This window comes from Carassius auratus, chromosome 46 (assembly GCF_003368295.1).
Source record: "Carassius auratus strain Wakin chromosome 46, ASM336829v1, whole genome shotgun sequence".
In the NCBI taxonomy this organism is placed as follows: domain Eukaryota; kingdom Metazoa; phylum Chordata; class Actinopteri; order Cypriniformes; family Cyprinidae; genus Carassius; species Carassius auratus.
The window spans coordinates 18,093,966-18,115,912 of NC_039288.1; the positions used below are offsets into that span (position 1 = coordinate 18,093,966).

Below are 21,947 nucleotides of genomic sequence, written 5' to 3' on the forward strand. Positions count from 1 at the left end.
ACATTTAAATGGTATTTTTGAAAGAAATGCTAAGAAACTATAGAGCAATACAGTATAACCCTCATATTTTCATCTTCCAGGTCCATTTGAACCCGAAAATTTATTTTAAAAAATAATATTAATTGAATATAAATATTTTTCAATGTTACCATATTATAACCACATTATTGTTGCATTTAGCCCTTTTTTATTAATTACATTTTTTTTTTTTTTGAAATTCTTAGAAATTTCTAATTACATACTCCAATGCAGATTGGAAATATTCTTTCAATCATTTTATGAAATTATTAAACAAAATAAAAATAAAAAAATAAATAATTAAATAAAAATAAGAAAATTAACAACAAAATAAACAATTTTTTCTCACAAAAACTTTCACTTTCAGATGAGAGTGAAAAAATGTTCATGCTGCAATCATGTGCAATAGTTAAGTTGCACATTCATTCATTCATTCATTCATTCATTCTTTAACAAAAATTACAAAGAAATAGCAAGTAATACACTGAATTAAATGTAAAATGTAGAAAGCCTGAAATAATATTTTTTTAAACCTACGTGAATAATGTTGATTCACAGCTGTGTCTGTCTGGGAAGGGCGTCTGGTTTTGGTTTGTGTAATAATAGTGTCAGGACTCTGAGGAAGTGAAATGAATAGACTTCAGCAGCGTTTGTGTCTGTTTGATGCGTTTCATACTGGATGAGATCAGTCACATGATATTAGATGTGCGGAGCCACCACGCATCATGTGATAGAAGTATCATGAGATTAGCGTCAGAGTAGTGTTTAGGTTTCGCCTGATCTTGTTTCATAAGAGTTTGGGAGGGAATTGGGCGGAGAGCGAGAGAGACCTGAGACTTTCTTGGCAGTTGTGCAGTAAATGTGGTGAAAGAAGCATAAGGTGTTTTCTCCCACTGCCAAACTCCACACCAAAACTTTAACCCCGTCTTCTGCGGTTGTAGATAGGCTCTATGACTCAAATTGAAGGAACTTGCAGTGCCATTTCTTTTTTGCAGCGACTTTAAAGGCAATCCCATATTCGTAAGATAGATGTTATGCAAGGTAAACTATAATACTTACCTGAAAATTAATAATATAAATTAAAATAAAATAAAATAAAATAACATAAAACAAAATAAATTAAATTGCTTTTCAAAAATGAAATTCAGGCCCTGAATAAATGTGTAAAAAAAGTAGCTCCTCTATTTTTAAATTGATAATATAATCGGAAATTTAAAAAAATAAGCTTTCATTTGTTGATTAATTAATTAATTTGTTCATTAAATTAATTAATTAAAATTAACTAACAATAAGTAATACACTTCTGTTTCTGCTCACCAATGCTTCATTTAATGTTACACAAAAAGGTGTAATAATATTACATCTGACGATTATGGTTTTCTATTTAAAAAGGCTTTAAAGTGTAATTTATTTCTGTGATGCACAGCTGTATTTTCAGCATCATTCCTCCAGTCTCCAGTGTCACATGATCTTTAGAAATCATTCTGATATGATGATTTACTGCTCAAGAAACATTTCTGATTATCATCAATGTTGAAAACAGCTTCTTATTTTTGTAGAAACTGAGATACATTTTATTTTCCAGGATTCTTTGATGAATAGAAAGTTCAAAAGAACAGCGTTTATTTGAAATAGAATTATTTTGTATCATTCTAAACGGAGGATTCCCAGTGAATGATGGGTAATGTGTATGTGAATGGCTCTGCATTAACTCATACAGTCTGGCTTGGAGCTCCACTATTAAAGGCTTCTGTGGAGAGGTTTAGCAGTGATACAGTTAATATAACAGATGGTCAATGTTTAGACTGCTCTTTGTATTAACAGGTTCTTGAAAGAAACATTCATACAGATTGTAAACTGCTTGGAAAGTTTCAGTTGTCATTCATTTTAGTTTTCACTATGGATTTTGTTCATTTCAGATTAGTTTTTATTTTAGAAGGTTGCTATACAGTAAACACACGGTGTATTTGGATCTTTTATCAATTGATTTGTAATTTTAATCAGTTTTAGTCATAGTTTTCGTACATAATCTCAGTTCCAACAGCTTTTGTGCCAAAAATGGATTAGAGATTCCCAAAATGAAACCAGCGGTACAGTGCATTTCTTTCCTCAGATCATGTTCTGTGTTAACACATGGGTGAGGTCTCTTTTCTCCCGTTCCTCTGTTGCAGTCCACACGGGGACGCTGTTTGCCAATATTTTCGGCTGTTTGTCGTGGTTCTGTGTAGATGCGTCGAGGGGAGTGGATTTTGGTCTGGCTATGCTCTGGTTCATGCTCTTCACTCCCTGTTCATTTGTCTGCTGGTACAGACCTCTGTATGGAGCATTCAGGTACACACACACACACATATGTGCACACACACCGCCTTTATGGAGAATACAGAATTATAGACACTAACCGTTGTATCTCTCTCTTTCTGAAGGAGTGACAGCTCTTTTAGGTTCTTTGTATTCTTCTTCGTCTATATCTGCCAGTTTGGTGTCCATGTGTTGCAAGCCATCGGCATTGCAGGCTGGGGTGCAAGGTGAGGAAATACACACACATACACACACACACAAACACAAACATGTGCACATCAGAATCAGAAATTAACCCGGCAAAAAAACACTGCTGAAGTTGATGCAAGTACTCCAGATATTTAAAATGCATTCTTTTTCTATATACGTTCTAACATTTTATATATTTTGAATATACATTTTTCATAATAACTTAGGATTTGCGAAACAATTTGTTTTTATCAAAGATAACATTTAAAAACGTTTTATAAATGTAGCTGTTTATATAGTTATTTATTCATTTACTTGTTCTATTTTTCACTTGTTTCTCACCATGAATATATTAGTTGTGATGGCTGACATTTTGCTTAAATGAAAATAAAATATAAATGTGTCCCTGGATCACAAAAGCAGTCTTAAGTTTCTGGGGTATAATTGTAGCAATAGCCAAAAAAAACTGTGTATGGGTCAAAATTATACATTTTTCTTTTATGCCAAAAATCATTAGGATATTAAGTAAATATCATGTTCCATGAAAATATTTTCTGCATTTTCTAACATAAATATATCAAAACTTAATTTTTGATTAGTAATATGCATTGCTAAAATTCATTTGGACAACTTCAAAGGTGATTTTCTCAATATTTAGCTTTTTTTGCACCTAGATTTTGAAATAGTTGTATCTCAGCCAAATATTTTCCGATCCTAACAAACCATCCATGAATTGAAATACTATTTATTCAGCTTTCAGATGATGTTTAAATCTCAATTTTGGAAAAATTGACCCATATGACTGGTTTTGTGGTCCAGGGTCACATATATACTCTTCTGGATTTGTGTAATGATGCATTTAGTGCTTCTGACACTAGATGTGTAGATGATTCAATATGTAACTAAAATGAAATGCTAATTTTATTGAAAGGAAAAAAGTAAAATCAACACTCCCTAACAGCTTCAAAACTTGAAAACACAATTATTTACAGTACAAAGCCGATTAATCAAACATGGTGACCAGATAATTATAAAAAAATGGCTTGTTTGTTTATTGTATTAATGTATGTTATAGGCTATTTAGAGCTACATTTGAATTCAGTTATAATATGTTCACAATGATGATTGATGTCATTTAATTTGCTCCGATGTGACGCTTAATAATAATAATTAAAAAAAAAAGTTATTTTGTGACACAGACCCTTTCACTCACATTCCATTTCTCATGACTTGTCACATTGTAACGTTGTGTTGTTTGTGTTTGTAGCGGCTGGATCTCAGCGCTGACCGGCCTGAACACAAGTATTCCCGTCGGCATCATCATGATCCTGATCGCTGCCCTCTTCACCGCATCGGCTGTCATCTCTCTCATCATGTTTAAAAAGGTGCTTCGCCTTAATTCAGAACATATAAATACAATATTGCTTCACCGCCAAAAATGCACTTAAATATGATATCAATATAAAGCCCCATAACTAATAAAACTGACCAAAGCATATAACAAAATGACTACAACTTAAATGAAATCTGGAAATATAAATATAAAAATAATTCAGTGAACGGAAATAAAATAAATTTAAGTTGAAATACTAAAATGACAAAAAAAAAATACATTTAGATATGCAAAAACACTAATAAAAATGACACAAGCACAAAACAAATACACTAAAACAAACTAAAATACAAAAAAAATTAAAATTCAGAATGTTAAGGAATACTTTAGTGGTACATAAATGATACGGAAATAACACTAAGCCATAAACACACTGAAAATTGCTTTTACAGTCCTTAATTTCTCCTGTTATTTCTTCATAACTAGGTTAGATGTTATGTGCCTGTCCGTAGTGTTGAAGATCAAATCCTGGTGTTTTATTTGAATCTGGTGGTAGTTAGTAATCAAGCTCATGTGTGTTTATTTGCAGGTTCATGCGATGTACCGAACCACTGGAGCCAGTTTTGAGAAGGCGCAGCAGGAGTTCGCCACCGGCGTCATGGCTAACAAAACTGTGCAAACCGCCACCGCTAACGCCGCTTCCTCTGCTGCCCGGGGAGCCTTCAAAGAGCAGATCTGATTGGCCCAGAGAACTCTGACTCCGCCCATGCTACTCTGACCCCACCCTCCACATTCCTCCAAACTGTCTTTGCAGCATTTGGTCAGCTCTGACTGGCTGTTCAAGACCACACCCACTTTCATTGACTCAGGCCCCGCCCACAGCCCCGCCCCTCCTGTCAATCAGCAGGTGTGCTCACCTGTTCTTTAGTTGGAGTGTGTGTGTGTGTGTGTGTGTGGTGGAAAGCCTGTCTGTGTGTGAACAGCCTAAAGAGTCACTTTATATGTTCACATCACGTCAGTTTGTCCCTGTTAAACAACAGGAAGTGATGTCATCTAGTGTCTTTTATGGGATCCAAGGAAAAGAGAACGGTTATGCCCTCACAGGTCTGTCTTACCGATCATCTCCGATGAAACACTCATAAAATCACACCGAAAACATTTCCAGGTCACAATTAAATTCAAAATCCTCAGAAAATCAACATTTATGAGATTTTGTTTTGCACAATTAAATGCCTATTATTAACCTTTAAAAAAAATCGGCATTTTGCTTAATTGTTACAAAAATGTCTTAATGCAAATGCCACGAATGCAATTTTTTTTATTTATATTAAATTAAATTATATTAAATTAATTAAACTTTTCTGTAGATTTTAGTGTATAACATTTGGATACACTAATGCACTTTTTTTATTTATTTGGGGTTATACTAGTACCGTTTTCATAACAATATTTAGTTTATCTTTGGTTTTTGGAGGTATAATACGATCTTTTGCTAAACAAAATGTAGCTTTTCTTTAAATTTTGGTCTTTAATCTGACCTTTTCTATAACAAAATTTGCCTTTTCGTTAGATTTCAAAGTGTAACATGACATTTTGCATTTAAAAATGTTTGTTTTTGTAATTTTGGGGTATAACATAACATTTTTACATAAAAACAATTGCCTTTTCTTTTGGATTTTGTGGGATAATATGACCTTTTCTTGGCACTTCTTCCTGCAAATGAGCCATCGGTACACAAAGACGTCCATCAGATGTGACCATAAACACTCCACACACAACTCAGAGGGTCTCTTTACCTGTAAATATATAAATATATAAACTTAACCTGAATGATGACATAAAGTATTGACTGATTTTAAACATGAACGATTTCGAGGCTTTCTGGTTTCTTTTTTCTTTCTAATAGAGTTGTTTTGGAATGAAAACTAATTCTTAAAAGCGTGAAGCGCTCAGGATATGTTCCTGCACATGCATGGGAAGCTTGTCGAGCTCTATAAGATAAACTGGAAAACAATTCACAATTATAATCCGAGCATCTTCAGCGACGCATGACATTTGTCCTGCAGAAGTGTGTAAGACTGTGCCGTGCTGGGCCGTCCTGATATTGGATCCCGAATCACTTTGTCTGTCGTTGTCTGAAGTGATGTTTGTTTTCCTCTTTTTATCGACTGGAGCAGAGAACCTTGTAGCCTTGGTTACTGTCGCCAAGAGACAGCCAAGTTTTGTGATTATGGGATATGCATCAAGATGCGAATTGATTTTGATCGTAATCTTTCAACACTCTGTGTGTGTGTGTGTGTGTGTGTGTGTTTGAGAGAGAGAGAGAGAGAGAGAGAGAGAGAGAGAACAAACTGTGTGTTTATTTATTTTCAGTATTGCATTTGTTTATTTAAAGTAATTTTTGGGGTGAACTGTTTCAATACTTTTAATACTTTCCCTATTTTGTGTGTCATATTTGTGTTCCGAATCATTTTTCAGTCATGTACCGTTCTCTTTACACTATTTCTCTCTCTCTCTCTCTCTCTCTCTGTGTGTGTGTGTGTGTGTGTGTGTGTGTGTGTGTGTGAGTGAGTGAGTGAATCACTGCAAGTCGTTCTTCCTGTTATAAATACATTTGAACAAATGGCACCTGAATGTTCCTCTGTTTTTGTTTGGTTTGAATCGCTTTCATTTAAAACAGGGAAATCCCCCACAAGAATCTGTTGGGAGCGTGAGACGGCAGATAAACTAATGTGGCCTCTTGTGTTTGGTGCGATGGATCGTAGCTTTAATCTGCCCTTTTTAATTAGTGGTGTTGGTCATCTTAGTTGAAACTGATAAATGAAGGAACGGATCGAAGAGAAAGCATCACTGGTTGTACTACTGCTAGCTACTACATTGACATTATTTAAAACAGACGAGGGATGTTTGTATATTTTGTATAATTAAAGGAATGGTGGCCTGTCGTCCTGGATTTCATTGTACTGTACACATGCACTCCTGTCTCGCTCCCTTAGTCGCATGTTGAGTAGTTTGAGTTTTGTATATTTATTGTATTAACAAAAACAAAATAAAAAACTACATTAACCATGTGTCTCATTTTTTATGTAGTGAGTTTAATTTAAATATATATATACACACACACACACACACACACACACATTACAAAAGAGCTGAAGGGGAAATACTTTGCTTTTGGTGAAAAGGACACTGCATCTGCATTTCCTTTTCAACCTGTTGACTTCACTTTGCTCTTAAAAAGCATTTCATTTCAGAACAAACATAGTTCTACCGAAATGCATAAGAAATACTGTTTCACAATCATCTAATTTTGCATTTTTTTTTATGTATATTTAAATTTTTTATAGACTTTAAACATACAAAAATGCGATGGAGACTATAAATCGGTTAAAATAAATCCGATTAGTTAAAACAGGATGAGACAATAAATCATAAAGGTTTCGGTGATTCAGAAAGTGAAATATTAGACGTTTTGCTGACATTTGTAGGCGAAAACATATAATCGTTCAGATCTGTCAAGATTAGTATTTCACATACAGTTAAAAATCCTAGAAATCTCTCTCTCAAATTTTTTTTTTTTTTTGTTGAAAAGATTGTTATTCAGTAATCGCGTCTGATTGATTCGGCCACACCAGCGTTGAGAAAAGTAACAGAAGTCACGTGCTACTCGGTTACGCTTCATCTGCGATCGGAACAATAATAATATATCTTAATAATGACATAAAAAAACGCTAATAGCGATTGACTAGGAAAATACACAGTATTATGTGAAAACAAAATAATTATTTTTATACCCTTCGTAACGGACCAATTAGAGACAACTATTGGGTCACGAAACCCCGCCCATTCACCAATTCCGCCAGGACTAAAAAATACGTTTTCTCTCAATAGAGGGCGATACTGCACCACTATTCAAAATTACACGCACGAAAGTGTTATTTAGAACAAAACTGCCTAATTTAACATTTACATTAATTTTATTTTTTTTAACACTCAACCCAAAGTAAGAAAATACATTTAAAATTGATTATAAATAATTTTTATATCTATTATTTATAAAAAATGACTTGTATATGCTCAGAAATGATCTATTATTCATATGACACCCCCTCCATATAGGAAACGGAAATAAAACAACAAGCAAAAGCAGAAATGTTCCCTCATGATTTGACAGTAAAATGAGTCACACCTTTCTTACCTGAGCGGTCACGTGATCGCTGAAGAATGAGCTGTACGTCTTGAAGCGTGTCCGTTCAAAGCAGGGAAAAGACAGCCTCTGTCCCAGTGTGTGTGTGTGTGTGTATAATAGGTAAACTTCTCCTCGACAGACCAGTTTTTCCAGTCTGATTGAGAAGAACACACAGAGAACAGTTCTTCCACACTGACACGGAGAGAACATGGTAGAATAAAAAACAAAACCCCTTCAGAGGATTTGAGATCGGTAAGCTATATTTGACTTTTAAAATATGCTTTTAAGCGGTTTATGTGCTTGTAAACGGAGTTATTGAAGGTGTGTCACACCTGAGTTCCTCTACCTGTGCGTGTTTTGATGGAGGTGATCCTCACCTGCGTGTTTAAAGAAGATTTATCCCGGTTTTATCTTTTGAACATGCATTTAAACTCAAATTCATGTTCTTTAATGATTCTTAGGTTTAGAATAAAGTGTTTGTCTTATGAGGAAACATTTATGGCTGATGCTGATTCTGTCTTTGGAGGTTGATGCTTTATTATATGTTCACATGAAGCTTTTAAACAAGTCTGTAACCTTTATTTTAGCTTTTGAACCCCTCATGTTGCTCTTAGTGAAGTAGCAGTTAATGTAGTATTTTTCTTATGAGTGATTCTAAACAGATTTTGCTTGACATTTGTGCAACTATAAGTACAGTCCTGTATTTTTATTTACTGTGCACTCTTGTTTGTTTCTTCCTGATTATGCATTTAAAGTATTGTCAAACATATTTTATCAAAACAATACTTTTGTTTGAGGTTTCTGAGACCCCAGATATAAAAATAAGAATAAATGCGATCTAATTTTACATGCAATTGTACACATTTAAACCTAAAAGGAAACCCTAAAATAGGCTGTTATGTATTTGAAGTGTAAAGTGTTTATTTCATGTTTTTCTGGAAGTCACCTTTTCCGTCGTGTGTCAGATATGGGCAGGTGTCAAGAGTGTAGCACATACAGTATATAAAAAAGGTAAATTAATGCCATTTTTAAAAAAACAAAATAATGCTTTAAGTGATACCAAATGTATTTTATAATCAGAAACAGATGGTGCACATGAAACACAGATGTAATACAGTTTATGCATCTTTTGGAGAGCAACATAAGCATGTAATTTTAACATATAGTTATTATTAATGAGGGTTATGTCTTGGAAATTTTAGAATTGTGTTTTCAAACCTTGAAAATTCACTGAAATTAATGAAATATGAAATTCATGCTTCCATAGCGAATATAATGTTTTCTACACTGTAATGTATAGATTTATTTTTCTTTACTTTTACAAGAAAATACAATTTCAGTCTTTCAACGTAATTTCATGTTAAATTCATTCAAGGTGTTATTGCTATTTCTTTGAAATTAATTTTGAGATTTCTAATTGACATAGTTTTTCAGGACCATTTTTCAGTTCTACTCAGTTGTAATGAAATGTAATTTATTTAATAGAAATAGCTTTTTGTAAGTGCTATCCCTCTAAAATGATTGATGAAAATGAAAGTTTTCCAGGCCTGGAAAATAAATAGAAGCTGCATTAAAATAAAATTTGTTCCCATAGTGTATATAATTTTAGTTTTCCACACTCTAAAACATGATTTTTCAAAGTTGAAAATATTAGGACATCCGCTTTACAAGAAAATATTATTTCGGCCTTTCCACTTTAAAATGTCATGTTTAATTCAATGTGTTACTTGCCATTTCTTTGTAAAACGAAAAGTCATTCCTGAAGTTTGTAGAAGTCTGAAGGGTAAATTCAGAGGAAGTTTCAGTTTTAATGGCTAATATGTTGGGACATTGAGATGTAATACATCTGAGCCAATCATACGTATGTAAACGTACAAGAAGCAGAGAGTTATTTGTCCTGTCTGAATGAATGAAGGATGTGTGTAAACGTCACCGGTGGGTTTCTTCTCTCCTGTGAGAATACCTTTGAAACGTGTTCGGACTCGATTGCCGTTCTTTTCTTCTGAAATGCATATTGTTCTGCTGTATGTGGGTTAAATTTAACTGCCTCTGTTCTGAAAGAGCCGAATTACTCACAGAACTGGTTTCTTCTGTGTCCAGAAGGACCGTAAACATTGTGAAATGGAGTGGGTGCAGTTTCTATTGCTTTCTCTTTGAACTACAGTTTTGATCTGAACATTTGCTGCAGGTTAGTTTTGGATGAGTAGCAGATAAACACAGCAGGTCAATAAACATTTATGCATTTGGCAGATGCTTTCATTTACAGTAGATTCAAAGTATACATTTAATAATTTCATGCATTCGCTGGGAATCGAACCCATGACTTTGGTGTTTTTAAGGCTATAGCTACAGTTTAAGAGACAGAATGGTCAGAATGGTCAATATATTGATGGATGACCAGTATTTGTACTTCTGATAACCAGTATGATGCTAATATTTTTACGGCATGTGTAAAAAAACAACAACAAATGCTTAATTTTTTTATGATGTAATATAGAAATGTTATTTTAGATTGTATTTAAGATTTAAGATTTTAATAATTATAGCCATTATCTAAACACTTACACTATAGTGATATTTTGATTAGTATTTTTAGTAACATTTTTAATTGGTTTTTATATTTATTTCTCATTTGAAATTTTAGTTTATTTTTGTTGTTTATTTGTATTATTATTTTTAATGTGTCTAGATTTTTTTTTATTTTTTTTTTCAGTTTTATTTTTAATTTGTATTTCATCTAAATCTAGAATCAGAACTTTTTGGCAAAAATGATGCATAACTCATAGAGATATTATTATAATTTTTTGTAATTAAATTTCGTAATCTTATATATTAATATTTCTCATTTTCATTTCTATTTTACTTAAAGTTTGTTATTTAATTTTGTCAGTTTTAATTAGTTTTTTTAATATGAGCTATATATTCTTAGCTTTAATTAGTTTTTATATTATAATGTTTATATTATTTCAGCTAACAAAACCTTTTGTTTTTGTTTTTCGTGTTATTTAACAATAATAACCTTGCACCATAATACTTTAAAAAAGAGTTTGCATAAAATTCGTGATTTGTTCTCTGAGGCGTTCTGCGATTTTAAATATTTTTGTTTAACGTTTGCTAAACTTAATTGCATGTTCATCTTGTGGCTTGATCGATTGCTTGTGTTGTAATGGACTGTTTCTCCCAGCGGAAGCATTAAACCAATCTATCTTTAAGATGATAATCTCAGATCAGAATGTTTTGTGCATTTATATATTTATTTCTACAGTAGTTGTTTAATAGCATACAGTCATTATTGAAAAAACAAAGCCTTCAGGCTGATACAGGATTATTTTATGACCGTAGTGTCTCTTAGATCCAGAGCAGTTAAATGACATCATCAGGTGTGACTCTTGAATTCCCCGTAGTTCATTTGAAGGTTAAATGTGCATCATTAAAACCAGATCAGACGTAGTTTAGTTAGTTGTGAGTTAAACATCAGGTGCATGGTTAATGCATGGGTTATCCGTCCCGGAAGACCCTCGCACATCTCCACCATCTCATGTTTCTGCCCTCCTCTGCTCTTTCTCTAAAGGAGGATACTGTTACCCATAGTGCTCTAGTAGGCATGAGAAGCCAAACACATGTAGTGGAGTGTAACCTGACTCAGTTGTGTTCCGTAAGCAGACGTGGGGAAAGTTATATATATATATATATATATATATATAATACTTTAAGGCAGCTGTTTATTTCCTTAATGCATCCTGATCATATAAAAAAAATCCATGCATGCGGTTGCAAAGAGTCCCACACTACATTTTAATTGCACTGAAAAAAAAATCTGTAAAATATTTTTTTTATTAAGATGTCAAATTATATGGATTCATAAATGCATGATGCTAATGTCAATGTCTAGAAAATGATGAGAGTGATAGAGTTTAGCTGCAAAATCCCTAAAATGAAATATATATTTATGTTGCATGCTTTTTCTTCGAATTCACCAAGAGTTCGGACCATTATTGTGTTGTTGGTAAATACTTTAGAAATGACCCAAGAAGAGCTAATGCTATTTAACACACACACACACACACACACACACAGCCTATATATTTTTCAGTGTATGTGTCAATTAAACTGCAATATTGCATAAAACATTTATGAATAAAGCGCTGTTTTCATCTCATGTGTTCAAAAGAAAGAAATCTTATTTTCCTGCAAAACTGCTGCAAAATATCAGTAATAAAACAATAAAAGGATGTTGCAACCTAAGCCTTTTTTAATAGCCAGAAATGTATAAATACGTTTTTTTTTTGTTTTTCTTTCTTATAAAAAAATATAAAAACACGATTCCTTGCAGTTGAGCACATTTTTATTATATGCACATTTAGAAGATTTTATGCACATCTTGGCCTTTCCTTCCAGCATTTTTTATGCGATATACCATATTTTGCTTAAAAAATATATGGATGATATTATTAGTCATTTTAAATTTGTTATTTAAACTTGATATTAACAAGGAGATTTTGTATATATTATAATATATTTGCTGTGATAATTAATAGATGAACTGTATTTCCATTTATTTAAAAAATAGACGTATTAAAAACTATACTTATGTGATTAAACACAGATTGCATGGGTTTAAGAAGAGTGACTCAGAGATATTTTCCCAAGATGCTTTGTGTAAATCAGTTTTGCAATTTGCTGGATTCAAATTCTCACCCATTTGCTTCACAAGTCAGGAAAGTCAAATCCTGGAGTGGTGGCCTTCCAGTTCTGGGGAGCGATTTGCTTGTGTTGTTTCGGAGGGAAAGAAGATTTTACTAGTGCAACCTGAACAGAAACACGAGTGAGACTCTCAAAAACACTTTTAACCTGAACATGTCATCATGTGCATTAAAATAAACACAGATTAGTCACTAAAATGAACAATCTAGAGAGATTTCATATGAGAAACAGGAAACTTTTCTTAATGTACTCCACATTTAATCCGTCTGGAAGAATATTAAAAATTTCGTTTTATTCATAAAGCTTAAAATTCAGTCTGAAGTCTACAAAACACAACACCAAAACCCTGTCGCTTTACCACATGGACACACACTTTGCAGTGTGCTTCATGCATGCTTGCACCAATGCATCTCGCAAAATTATTATTATTTTTTTTTTTAAGTGCATCATTACTTTTGGGAAGATCGGTCCAGAAAGTCTCGAATCACTTTGAGCACTTGGCTCCTTTACAGCTACTTTCTTAGACAAATATATCATTTAACTGTTAGCAGAGAAACGTGGAGCAGAACAAAGCTTCATTTGATTAAAATCAGGACCATTTAAGACTCTTACGCTCATTCTTTAAATAACCACGCACTGAAAAAATCTAACGTGTTCAATCAAACGCATGAATGAACACAAATCAAATGTGTTTCATTTACAGCCAAAGAATTGACAAGAGGAAATCTAAGTAGATGCTGGAAGCATGTCATCAGTTCATTTATTGCATTAGTTTTGTTGGCTGTTTTCACTTGTAGGAGGTCAAATTCAAGACCTGAGGTTTTGATGAATACAGGTATAGGTCAGAACATAAACAATAAACAATGAACAGCAGCTTCCAGTCTGTCGCCATAATGTAAACATGTAATCGATCATACATACAGTAGTAGTTCTTTACAACTGCTGCTTTTCTATTGTTTTTACTACGTAAAAATGGACGCGTTTGCGTGTTGTTGACTGTCTCATGCATGAAACTGCTTTCTGAAAACACGGCACTCAAGTTACAAAAAGTTCAACCCTCATCTTCATGCATTTTTTCCTCTTCGACTGCCCGCGTCGCATCTTTGTTAGCACAAAAGCACATTCTGTGTGAATGGCACCTTATGGTCCTTCATAGTGCACGTCACATTGATAATCGCATGACGTATAATGTCGGTGTCTAATTCTATTATTTCTATTCAAAACGGACGTGTGTACCAAGCCCTAACCACTTCCCTAACCAACTTTATGCTTAACATCTACTTGATTACTTGTTTATTAATATCACCAAACAGTCTCTTCCACACTGTTTTTAAGCATATAATCGAGATGTTCGCAGAAGCTGCTGTTTCTCTCTTCTCCGGTTGCACAACAGCAGGTGAATGTGATCTCAAAGGGATCCCTTCGTGTTCTCCTTCCCTTTTTTGTCTTGAACCCTTCCCCCACGTGAAAAGGTTTCCATAGCGTGTCTCTGGGTGAGACTTTATACCTCGTCATCACAGAATGGAGAGTATGCGATGACTCGTGTGATTGTACGTCTGCATGAGCCGTAGATCAGGATTTTTGAATAGTGTCATTCACGGAACAGGGAAGAGGTGTACTAAATAAGCCTTTTGGGATTGTTTTGTCCATTTGAACATACCTAACACACAAACCCATAGATAGAACTAAAAGGTGGTTTGACGTTTAAAAGCATGTGTTTAAACCAAAGGTGTCTTAGTAAAGCACTCCAGAGATACTTGACATAAAACGCTGGCATGCTTTGAGAACTGGTTTGTTATATACAGTGAACATTGAATTGCTCAACACTTAACTCATTAACACAAGCTGTTGATCACAGACAGAAGGAGATGTTTGAGCTGTGATGTGTGAATAGAGCAGCAGACAGCTGAAGGGTTTGATTGTGTGTCTGAGTGGATCTCATTCATATCTCGTTCTCACCCAACGTGTTGTTCAGGTCGAGTCTGTCTGAAGTATCTGTCTGTCGTTCTGTCATTCTATCTATCTATCTATCTATCTATCTATCTATCTATCTATCTATCTATCTATCTATCTATCTATCTATCTGTCTATCTGTCTATCTGTCATTGTCTATCTATCTCTGTCTATCCAACTATCCATCTGTCTATCTGTCTGTCTGTCTATCTATCTATCTATCTATTTATCTATCTATATTCTAGATAGATAGATAGTTTCTATAAATCCGTCCATCCATCCATCTATCCGTCCATCCATCCATCCATCCATCCATCTTTCTGTTGATCTATCTATCTCTCTACCTCTCTATCGTTCTGTCTGTCTGTCTTTCTGTCTATCTCTCTATCTTTCTGTTGTTCTGTCTGTCTATCTATCTATCTATCTTTCTGTTGTTCTATCTATCTATCTATCTATCTATCTATCTATCTATCTATCTATCTATCTATCTATCTATCTATCTATCTATCTATCTATCTATCTATCGTTCTGTCATTCTGTCATAATATCTAACAATCTTTCTGTCTGTCTTTTCATCCTTCTATCATTTGATCTACTGTTTCTTCCATCCATCCATCCATCCATCCATCCATTGATCTGTCGTTCTGTCAGTCTATCTATCCATGTTACATCCAACACTCTATCTATCTGTTGTTCTATCTTTTATTCTACCATTTGTGTGTATATGTATGCTTATATATTTACACGTTTTGTTTTATTTTTTTAAATATTTTTTTCATTTCAAAATTAGCAAAACTATTTTAAAAAAACAGAATATCTTGTATTGTTTTTGAAGAGGGTTGAAGAATCTTCATTGTGAAGGAATAAACCATGTATTCAGTGCTCAACACTAAACTGAAACAGTATTAATGTAAATGTGGCTCCTTAACAAAGCCTTGATGAAATTCTCTGATGGATCCGGTTGAGAGTTTCTTCAGTGGTTCTCTCAGGCTTCTTCTCTTCATTGCTAAAAATGTCACCTCATGTGGCATTACATCACATACGCAAAGCGAGCCGTGGATAAACATGGGTGTGTGTTTTGCATGCTGAGTTTCTTTTTCTTTCCGGATGTGTGCTCTGTTATGCTCTTCACAGTTTCGTGGGAGCATCCTGGTGGATTCGGTGTTATTTCAGCGCCGTGGGCTATGTTTAATAAAAGTCATGCGTGCTAGTTTGAATGAATCTCTGCTGTTTGATGTGTGCAACTTTATCTCGGGCTTTAAGTATGTTTATCTCATTCCCAAAACATAACATTGTCATATAATATTTAAACCGAGAAAAGACGCTGGGTCTTTGATGTTGGTAAATGTGTTAAGCAATACCTCATGTGTTGAAAAGGAGAACATGTTTAAATATTTACTGAGGGATCTTCCTTGCTGAACTTTTTTCAAATTAATCTCTCATCAAACAATGACCTTAGATGCCCGGTATCGGTGTAGAAGCTTTAGAGATGCTTGGGCACTCATTCGGATCATGAACAACACCTCAGGTTTCCATAAGACCAGAAAAGGATCATCCTGTGATTGTGGGCGCATTTGCATCTGAGAAACTCATCCATCATTAAAGTCAACATGAAATCAAAACTGACCTTCTGACGGTGTACTATAGACTTTCTTTTCACAACAATTCATCAACAAACTAAACCTGTTGGGCCTAAACACCTCTCTCTGTAACTGGATCCTATACTTACTAACTAGAAGACCTCAGTCAGTCCGTGTCGGCCGTAGCATCTCCAGCACTACCACACTGAGCACAGGTGCCCCACAGGGCTCTGTACTCAGCCCGCTGCTCTTCATGCTGTCTCAAACCCAAAGAGATATTCTTTATAAAAGTGAACGCTCAGCCACACCCTCCTAAAACACCTCTTTAAACACGATGTGTGTTTGTTGCGAAAGCCAAACTACTTTGTTTGGCCTCCCAAAAGAGGATAAAACTAGAAATAAGTGGTTGAGTTTTATTTACAAAACTGTTCCAGAACAGTTCAACCCAAATATTCGAGTATGTACAACGTATTTTACGAAGTACAGTTTCCTGAACCTGGTTAGGGCCGTAACATTTCCGCCACATGCTTAAGGCATTCAGCCAATCATAACGCACTGGATAGCTGGCCAATCAGAGCACACTGCGCTTTTCAGAACGATGAGCTTTGTAAAAATCGACGCGTTTCAGAAAGACAGTGCATAGAGGAGCAACAATAATGTACAGTATTTGGGATTTTTTTACTATAATAATTCTTAAACTTCATAAACACATTTAATTACACAAAATAATGTAATTTTTTGTGATGTCATATGGCCCCTATAAACCTAAATCACAGCAGCATCCATCAATGAAGAATGAAGGCTGTCAAACATATGAAACTGTTTAATCATAGCGGTGGGCTTTTAGTTTACATCAGTCTACAATCCAACAAACCTATTTTTTTTCATGCCTTTCATTGTTATCAGGAACAACAAGCTTTCTGCTGGATTGAGAAATATATATTAAAACACTGATCACATGCACTACGAATTCTGCTAAAAACAAAAAAATCAATTCATATTGATAATGATTAATATCATTTTCATCATCATAAATGTAAAATAATGTAAAATATAAAAAATATCTAATAATTAACAAGGAATACACGTTCCAAATGGTTTATTTGATGTTTGAAATTATTAAGAATTGTATTTAAATTTTATTTAAAAAACATGCAAGTGTTACTTTAGTATCATTTGATTTGAATTGTTTTTGTTAATTTTAGTAAATTTGTCTTCGTAATTTTATTAGGTTTTTTAAAATTGTTTTAAGAAAAATATCTATGTAATTTTTTCTAATTTATATATTTTGTTTATCATTTTAGTACTTTTTAAGTAAAACTAAATGAAATATGAGACATTTCAAGTTTTGTTCATTTTAGTTTTGATTATTTCTTTATTTTAGTACTTTGAGTTAAACTTCATAAAAATGAGAAATGAAATAAAGTAATTTTTTTAGATATATATTTTATTCAAAGTAACAGAAATGTTTTGTTTTATGGTTTTAGTTTTGGTTAACTATAATAACCCGAACAACCAATTAACTTTTTTTGTTCTTCATGGATTTAAATAACATTGTGCATCAATAATATAAAGATCCAGGAAAACTGGTCACCAGTATTTTGTAAGAGTGTTGTGTTACAGTGTGTAGTGGAAACTGTGTGTGTGTGTGTGTGTGTGTGTGTTTCTGCATTATGATATCCCTCAGTGCCATTTAAAAGCCTTAATGTAATATTGGTCTCTCTTTACTCGTAGCAGAGGGTCTCTCAGGATGAGTGCTCGACATCGGACCGCTTCCCAGGATTCCCAGGAGGAGCCGGATGATGAGGTTGTGCCCTACAGCGATGACGAGACGGACGACGAGTTACAGTCAGAAGACGATCTGGATCGGAGAGAAGACCAGCTGCCAGAACCAGAAATCAGACCCACGCCTGCCACCGGTGAGTTTAAGGACGGATCTGGTGTGAAAGTGTCCTGTTAGTGCTTCTTCTGATGGTGATTCTCCTCTCAGAGCCCGGCTGGAGCATCCGAGCCAATGACCGGGAATACTGCAATCAACCCCAGTTTCAGAAGAAGGTCTTTCTGTGCGTCAAGAAGAGCAGATATTCTGTAAGTGAATCCGTTGGTGTTTTTTTACTCAAACCTGAATTGACTGTTTGTGCACTGTCAATTTGGACTAATTATTATGTTTCTGAAAGACGCCTCTTCTGCTGCATTTTTTTGATAATACAATAAAAACACTAATATTATAAAAACATTGCTATTAATCAGAAATGTTTCTTGAGCAGCATGATATCAGAATTATTTCTGAAGGATGGTGTGACACTGAATGCTTTAGTGAAGATGCTGAAAATTCAGATTTGATCACTGAAATAAATTACTTTTTACTTTATATTCAAATAGAAAACACTTATTTGAAATTATAATAATATTTCAATTTTTTTTTTACTGTATTTTGATTAAATAAATGCATCCTTGGTGAACAGGAGAGAGTTCTTTAAAAAAACATTAAACTATTCCAGATTTTTGACTGGTGTTGTAGAAAAGAAGATTATTTACATGTTTTATGTTATGCTTTTATATTGTGGTGATGTACTGCAGTGCTTAAATTGAACTTCATTATTTTTTAGCTCTTTGAGGAGGAACTTTGTTAATGTCAAACTGCATTCGAGTATGTTTTTCTGTCAAATGTTTAATTCACCTTTTAATTCACCTTTGAAATCAGCAACAACGTCATAGTTCATAGTTCTACTCATAGTGACTTAACAAATGTTGCAAGGCAGTCTTACTGTTGCACTTCAGTCGGAAACATTTATATGGTTGGAAACGCCTTCAGGAAACACCAGATAATTAAATGACACGTCATGCATTTTGTCATTGTGTCTAAATACCTCTAAAACCTCGGGGCTTGGCCTCTAATGTGATCTAATCGGAGTGTTTTATGGCCATTTTCTTTTGTAATTTACACAGTGGTGGAGTGTTAGATCTTTGGTGTGTCAGGTGTGTGTGTGTGTGTGTGTGTGTTTGTGTGTTCATCGTGACTGGATCTGTCTTGAGGTTGAAATGTTACCCTTCCAGAGCAGATATAGATGTGTTGTGATTTGCATCTAGGGAAATCAGTTGGGTTTGGAAACTAAAATTCTGCTCCAGAAAGAGAGTGAATGGAACTAAAATAGAGAAACCAAAAACAGGAAATGAAATATAGAGACACATTGAATCAGACTCATGAGACTGAACCGATGATAGCTTGCTTCTGGATAGAGACTTTTTAAAACAACTTTTTATCTCACAATTCAGGTTTTTTTTTTTTTTTTTTATAAGTATTTTTGGTTTTTCTCACAATTCTGACTTACTTTCGGCAATTCTGAAAAATAGAAGAGCTAGAATTCCAAGATAAAAAAAAATAATAAAAAAAATAAAATAAATATATATATATATATATATATTCCATGGTGGAGAAGGAAAAAATAATAATTTTGAAACAGAATTGTGAGATGTGAACTCAGAATTCCCATAGAAAATATTTATTTATTAATATAAATATTATATTACAGTAATTAATTCTATATTTAAAAAACTACTATATTTAAAAAAAACTTCTTTTTTTTTTATCTGAGGATCCTATCCATCATGTATGTATGTTTATATATATTTTTTATTGCTATAAATATTGCAAATATTTTTAAATATATATAAAAAAAAAAATACTTATACTTTTAGGAAAATAAATGGTCAGTTTCACATTGTCATTTTATGAATCATATAAACACATGATACAAACTTCATATCAGAATTCTGAGATGCAAAATCATAAAAATAAAATCAGAATTGTGAGATTATTGCTAATATATTCCAGCTTCATATTTGAGAAACTTCATGAGAAAGTCTGCATCATTTTAAACTTACTGAAAAGCCTGTGTTACACGAGAAGGCATTTTTTCCTATATATATATATATATATATATATATATATATATATATATATATATATATATATAAAATCACATTCAGCGGGGAATGTTTTATATAAAGGGATTTTTACTACATCTTGGGTTAAGTGTGTTAAGTGCAATAGTTCACAAATCAATTCTTTTTGGATGAGAACCTGCAGAAATGAAGACTTAAAGTTTTATTCCAGTTGCATGTGTTTTCATTTAAAGGGCAATGCAATCAAGACGTACAAATATAACGTCCTCACCTTCCTGCCGCTGAACCTGTACGAGCAGTTTAAGAGAGCGGCCAACCTCTACTTCCTGTGTCTGCTGATCCTGCAGGTTTGAGAGACAAAACACCACACACTATTGAGATTCATTTTTTGATTGTGACCTAAATGTGCATTACATTTACCAAAAAAAGTTTGTTGCATAGATGGCATGAAAAATCAATGCAAATTTGTGTTGCACTCATACATTGTGTATAATAAGACATTTATCATTTAGTTATTAAAAATGTATTATTTATCAATTATTTTTTAATTATTTTTTTTTTATCTTAGAGACTCATCAGTTGCTCTTAAATGCAACATTTATATTATAATAAATACTGAAAAATATTTAAAAACAATACAGAATCAGTTATTAAATATTTTTAAAGAAAAACAGGGTCTATTTTGATTTAATTTTGTCATTTTATGAATCATATGGCCATATGAACTTCAGTCCATCTGTTTTCATATGTCAGATTATTAAAAATGAATTAAATATAAAATATTTGTATATAAAACTGAATCTGTTGTGTTTTATTAATATAAATAAAATAAAATTTAAATAATTATATATTTCAACAATAATATTTTATAGAAAAATTATAATTTATAAAACATTTTTTAATGTAATTATTGAAGATAAACAGTCAGTGTATTTTTTTTCAAATTATAAAAATATTTATTGTCCCTGTTTTTCTTAAAAATGATGCAATAATTCATTCTGTAATATATTTTTAATATTTATTTAAAATATTTTATTGAAAATAGACGGTTGATTAATTGTTTTATTAATCAAATGAACATAGGATATAAACAAATCTATATATTATTATTGTTGCATGTATAAGTACAATAATAAATGCATTTATTAAATGAATAGTATTAAATGAAGTGATATATATTATTTTTGATGTTGTCTTGTGAATCATCTGAAGGATTGATGTGAATGGCTGTGTTTGCATGTGTCAGATCATTCCTCAAATCTCCACGCTGCCGTGGTACACCACCCTGGTGCCGTTAGTGCTGGTGTTGGGCATCACCGCCATTAAAGACCTGGTGGACGACCTGGTGAGTGTCTGCACAGGTTTCTGATCAAAGACAGTCATTAATGACATGATGTGCTAATGCTTTCTGTCATCTGAAAGGCACGACACAGGATGGACAAAGAAATCAACAACAGAAGGTGTGAGGTGCTGCTCAATGGCAGGTGAAGACCAACTTTAATCTGCTTTAATACTCAAGGACAGGAGAATAATGCATAAAAATGTTGAAATCAATGAGTGAATTCTCTCTTGTCAGATTTGAAGAGACCAGATGGATGAACCTGCAAGTTGGTGATGTGGTCAGACTAAAGAAAAATGATTTTATTCCGGTAAGTCATTATTTAATCTGTTTACCTTCCTGTTGAGAATTTCCCCTGTTTAATTTAATTTTATTTAATTTTATTTTTTATTTTATTTTATTTTATTTTATTTTATTTTATTTTATTTTTTATTTTAT

At 33.2% G+C, this 21,947-nt stretch overlaps 2 protein-coding genes across 3 annotated transcripts in view; both read left to right on the top strand.

Annotated features, from left to right (window-relative positions):
- LOC113064449 (secretory carrier-associated membrane protein 1-like) overlaps positions 1-6,791 on the top strand; it is a 25,662-nt gene extending 18,871 nt beyond the window's left edge. The window contains exons 6-9 of the mRNA XM_026235306.1: positions 2,190-2,349; positions 2,442-2,543; positions 3,773-3,890; positions 4,428-6,791. Of these exons, the coding sequence (XP_026091091.1) occupies positions 2,190-2,349; positions 2,442-2,543; positions 3,773-3,890; positions 4,428-4,577 (530 nt within the window). The 3' untranslated portion in view covers positions 4,578-6,791. The remainder of the gene's footprint in view (positions 1-2,189; positions 2,350-2,441; positions 2,544-3,772; positions 3,891-4,427) is intronic.
- Positions 6,792-8,092: 1,301 nt separating this feature from the next.
- LOC113064451 (phospholipid-transporting ATPase IC-like) overlaps positions 8,093-21,947 on the top strand; it is a 33,200-nt gene continuing 19,345 nt past the window's right edge. The window contains exons 1-7 of one of the 2 annotated variants that reach the window (XM_026235307.1): positions 8,093-8,279; positions 17,999-18,183; positions 18,255-18,352; positions 20,404-20,517; positions 21,417-21,515; positions 21,593-21,654; positions 21,747-21,819. In XM_026235307.1, the coding sequence (XP_026091092.1) occupies positions 18,015-18,183; positions 18,255-18,352; positions 20,404-20,517; positions 21,417-21,515; positions 21,593-21,654; positions 21,747-21,819 (615 nt within the window). In that variant the 5' untranslated portion in view covers positions 8,093-8,279; positions 17,999-18,014. The remainder of the gene's footprint in view (positions 8,280-17,998; positions 18,184-18,254; positions 18,353-20,403; positions 20,518-21,416; positions 21,516-21,592; positions 21,655-21,746; positions 21,820-21,947) is intronic. The other variant, XM_026235308.1, reaches the window with a different exon arrangement.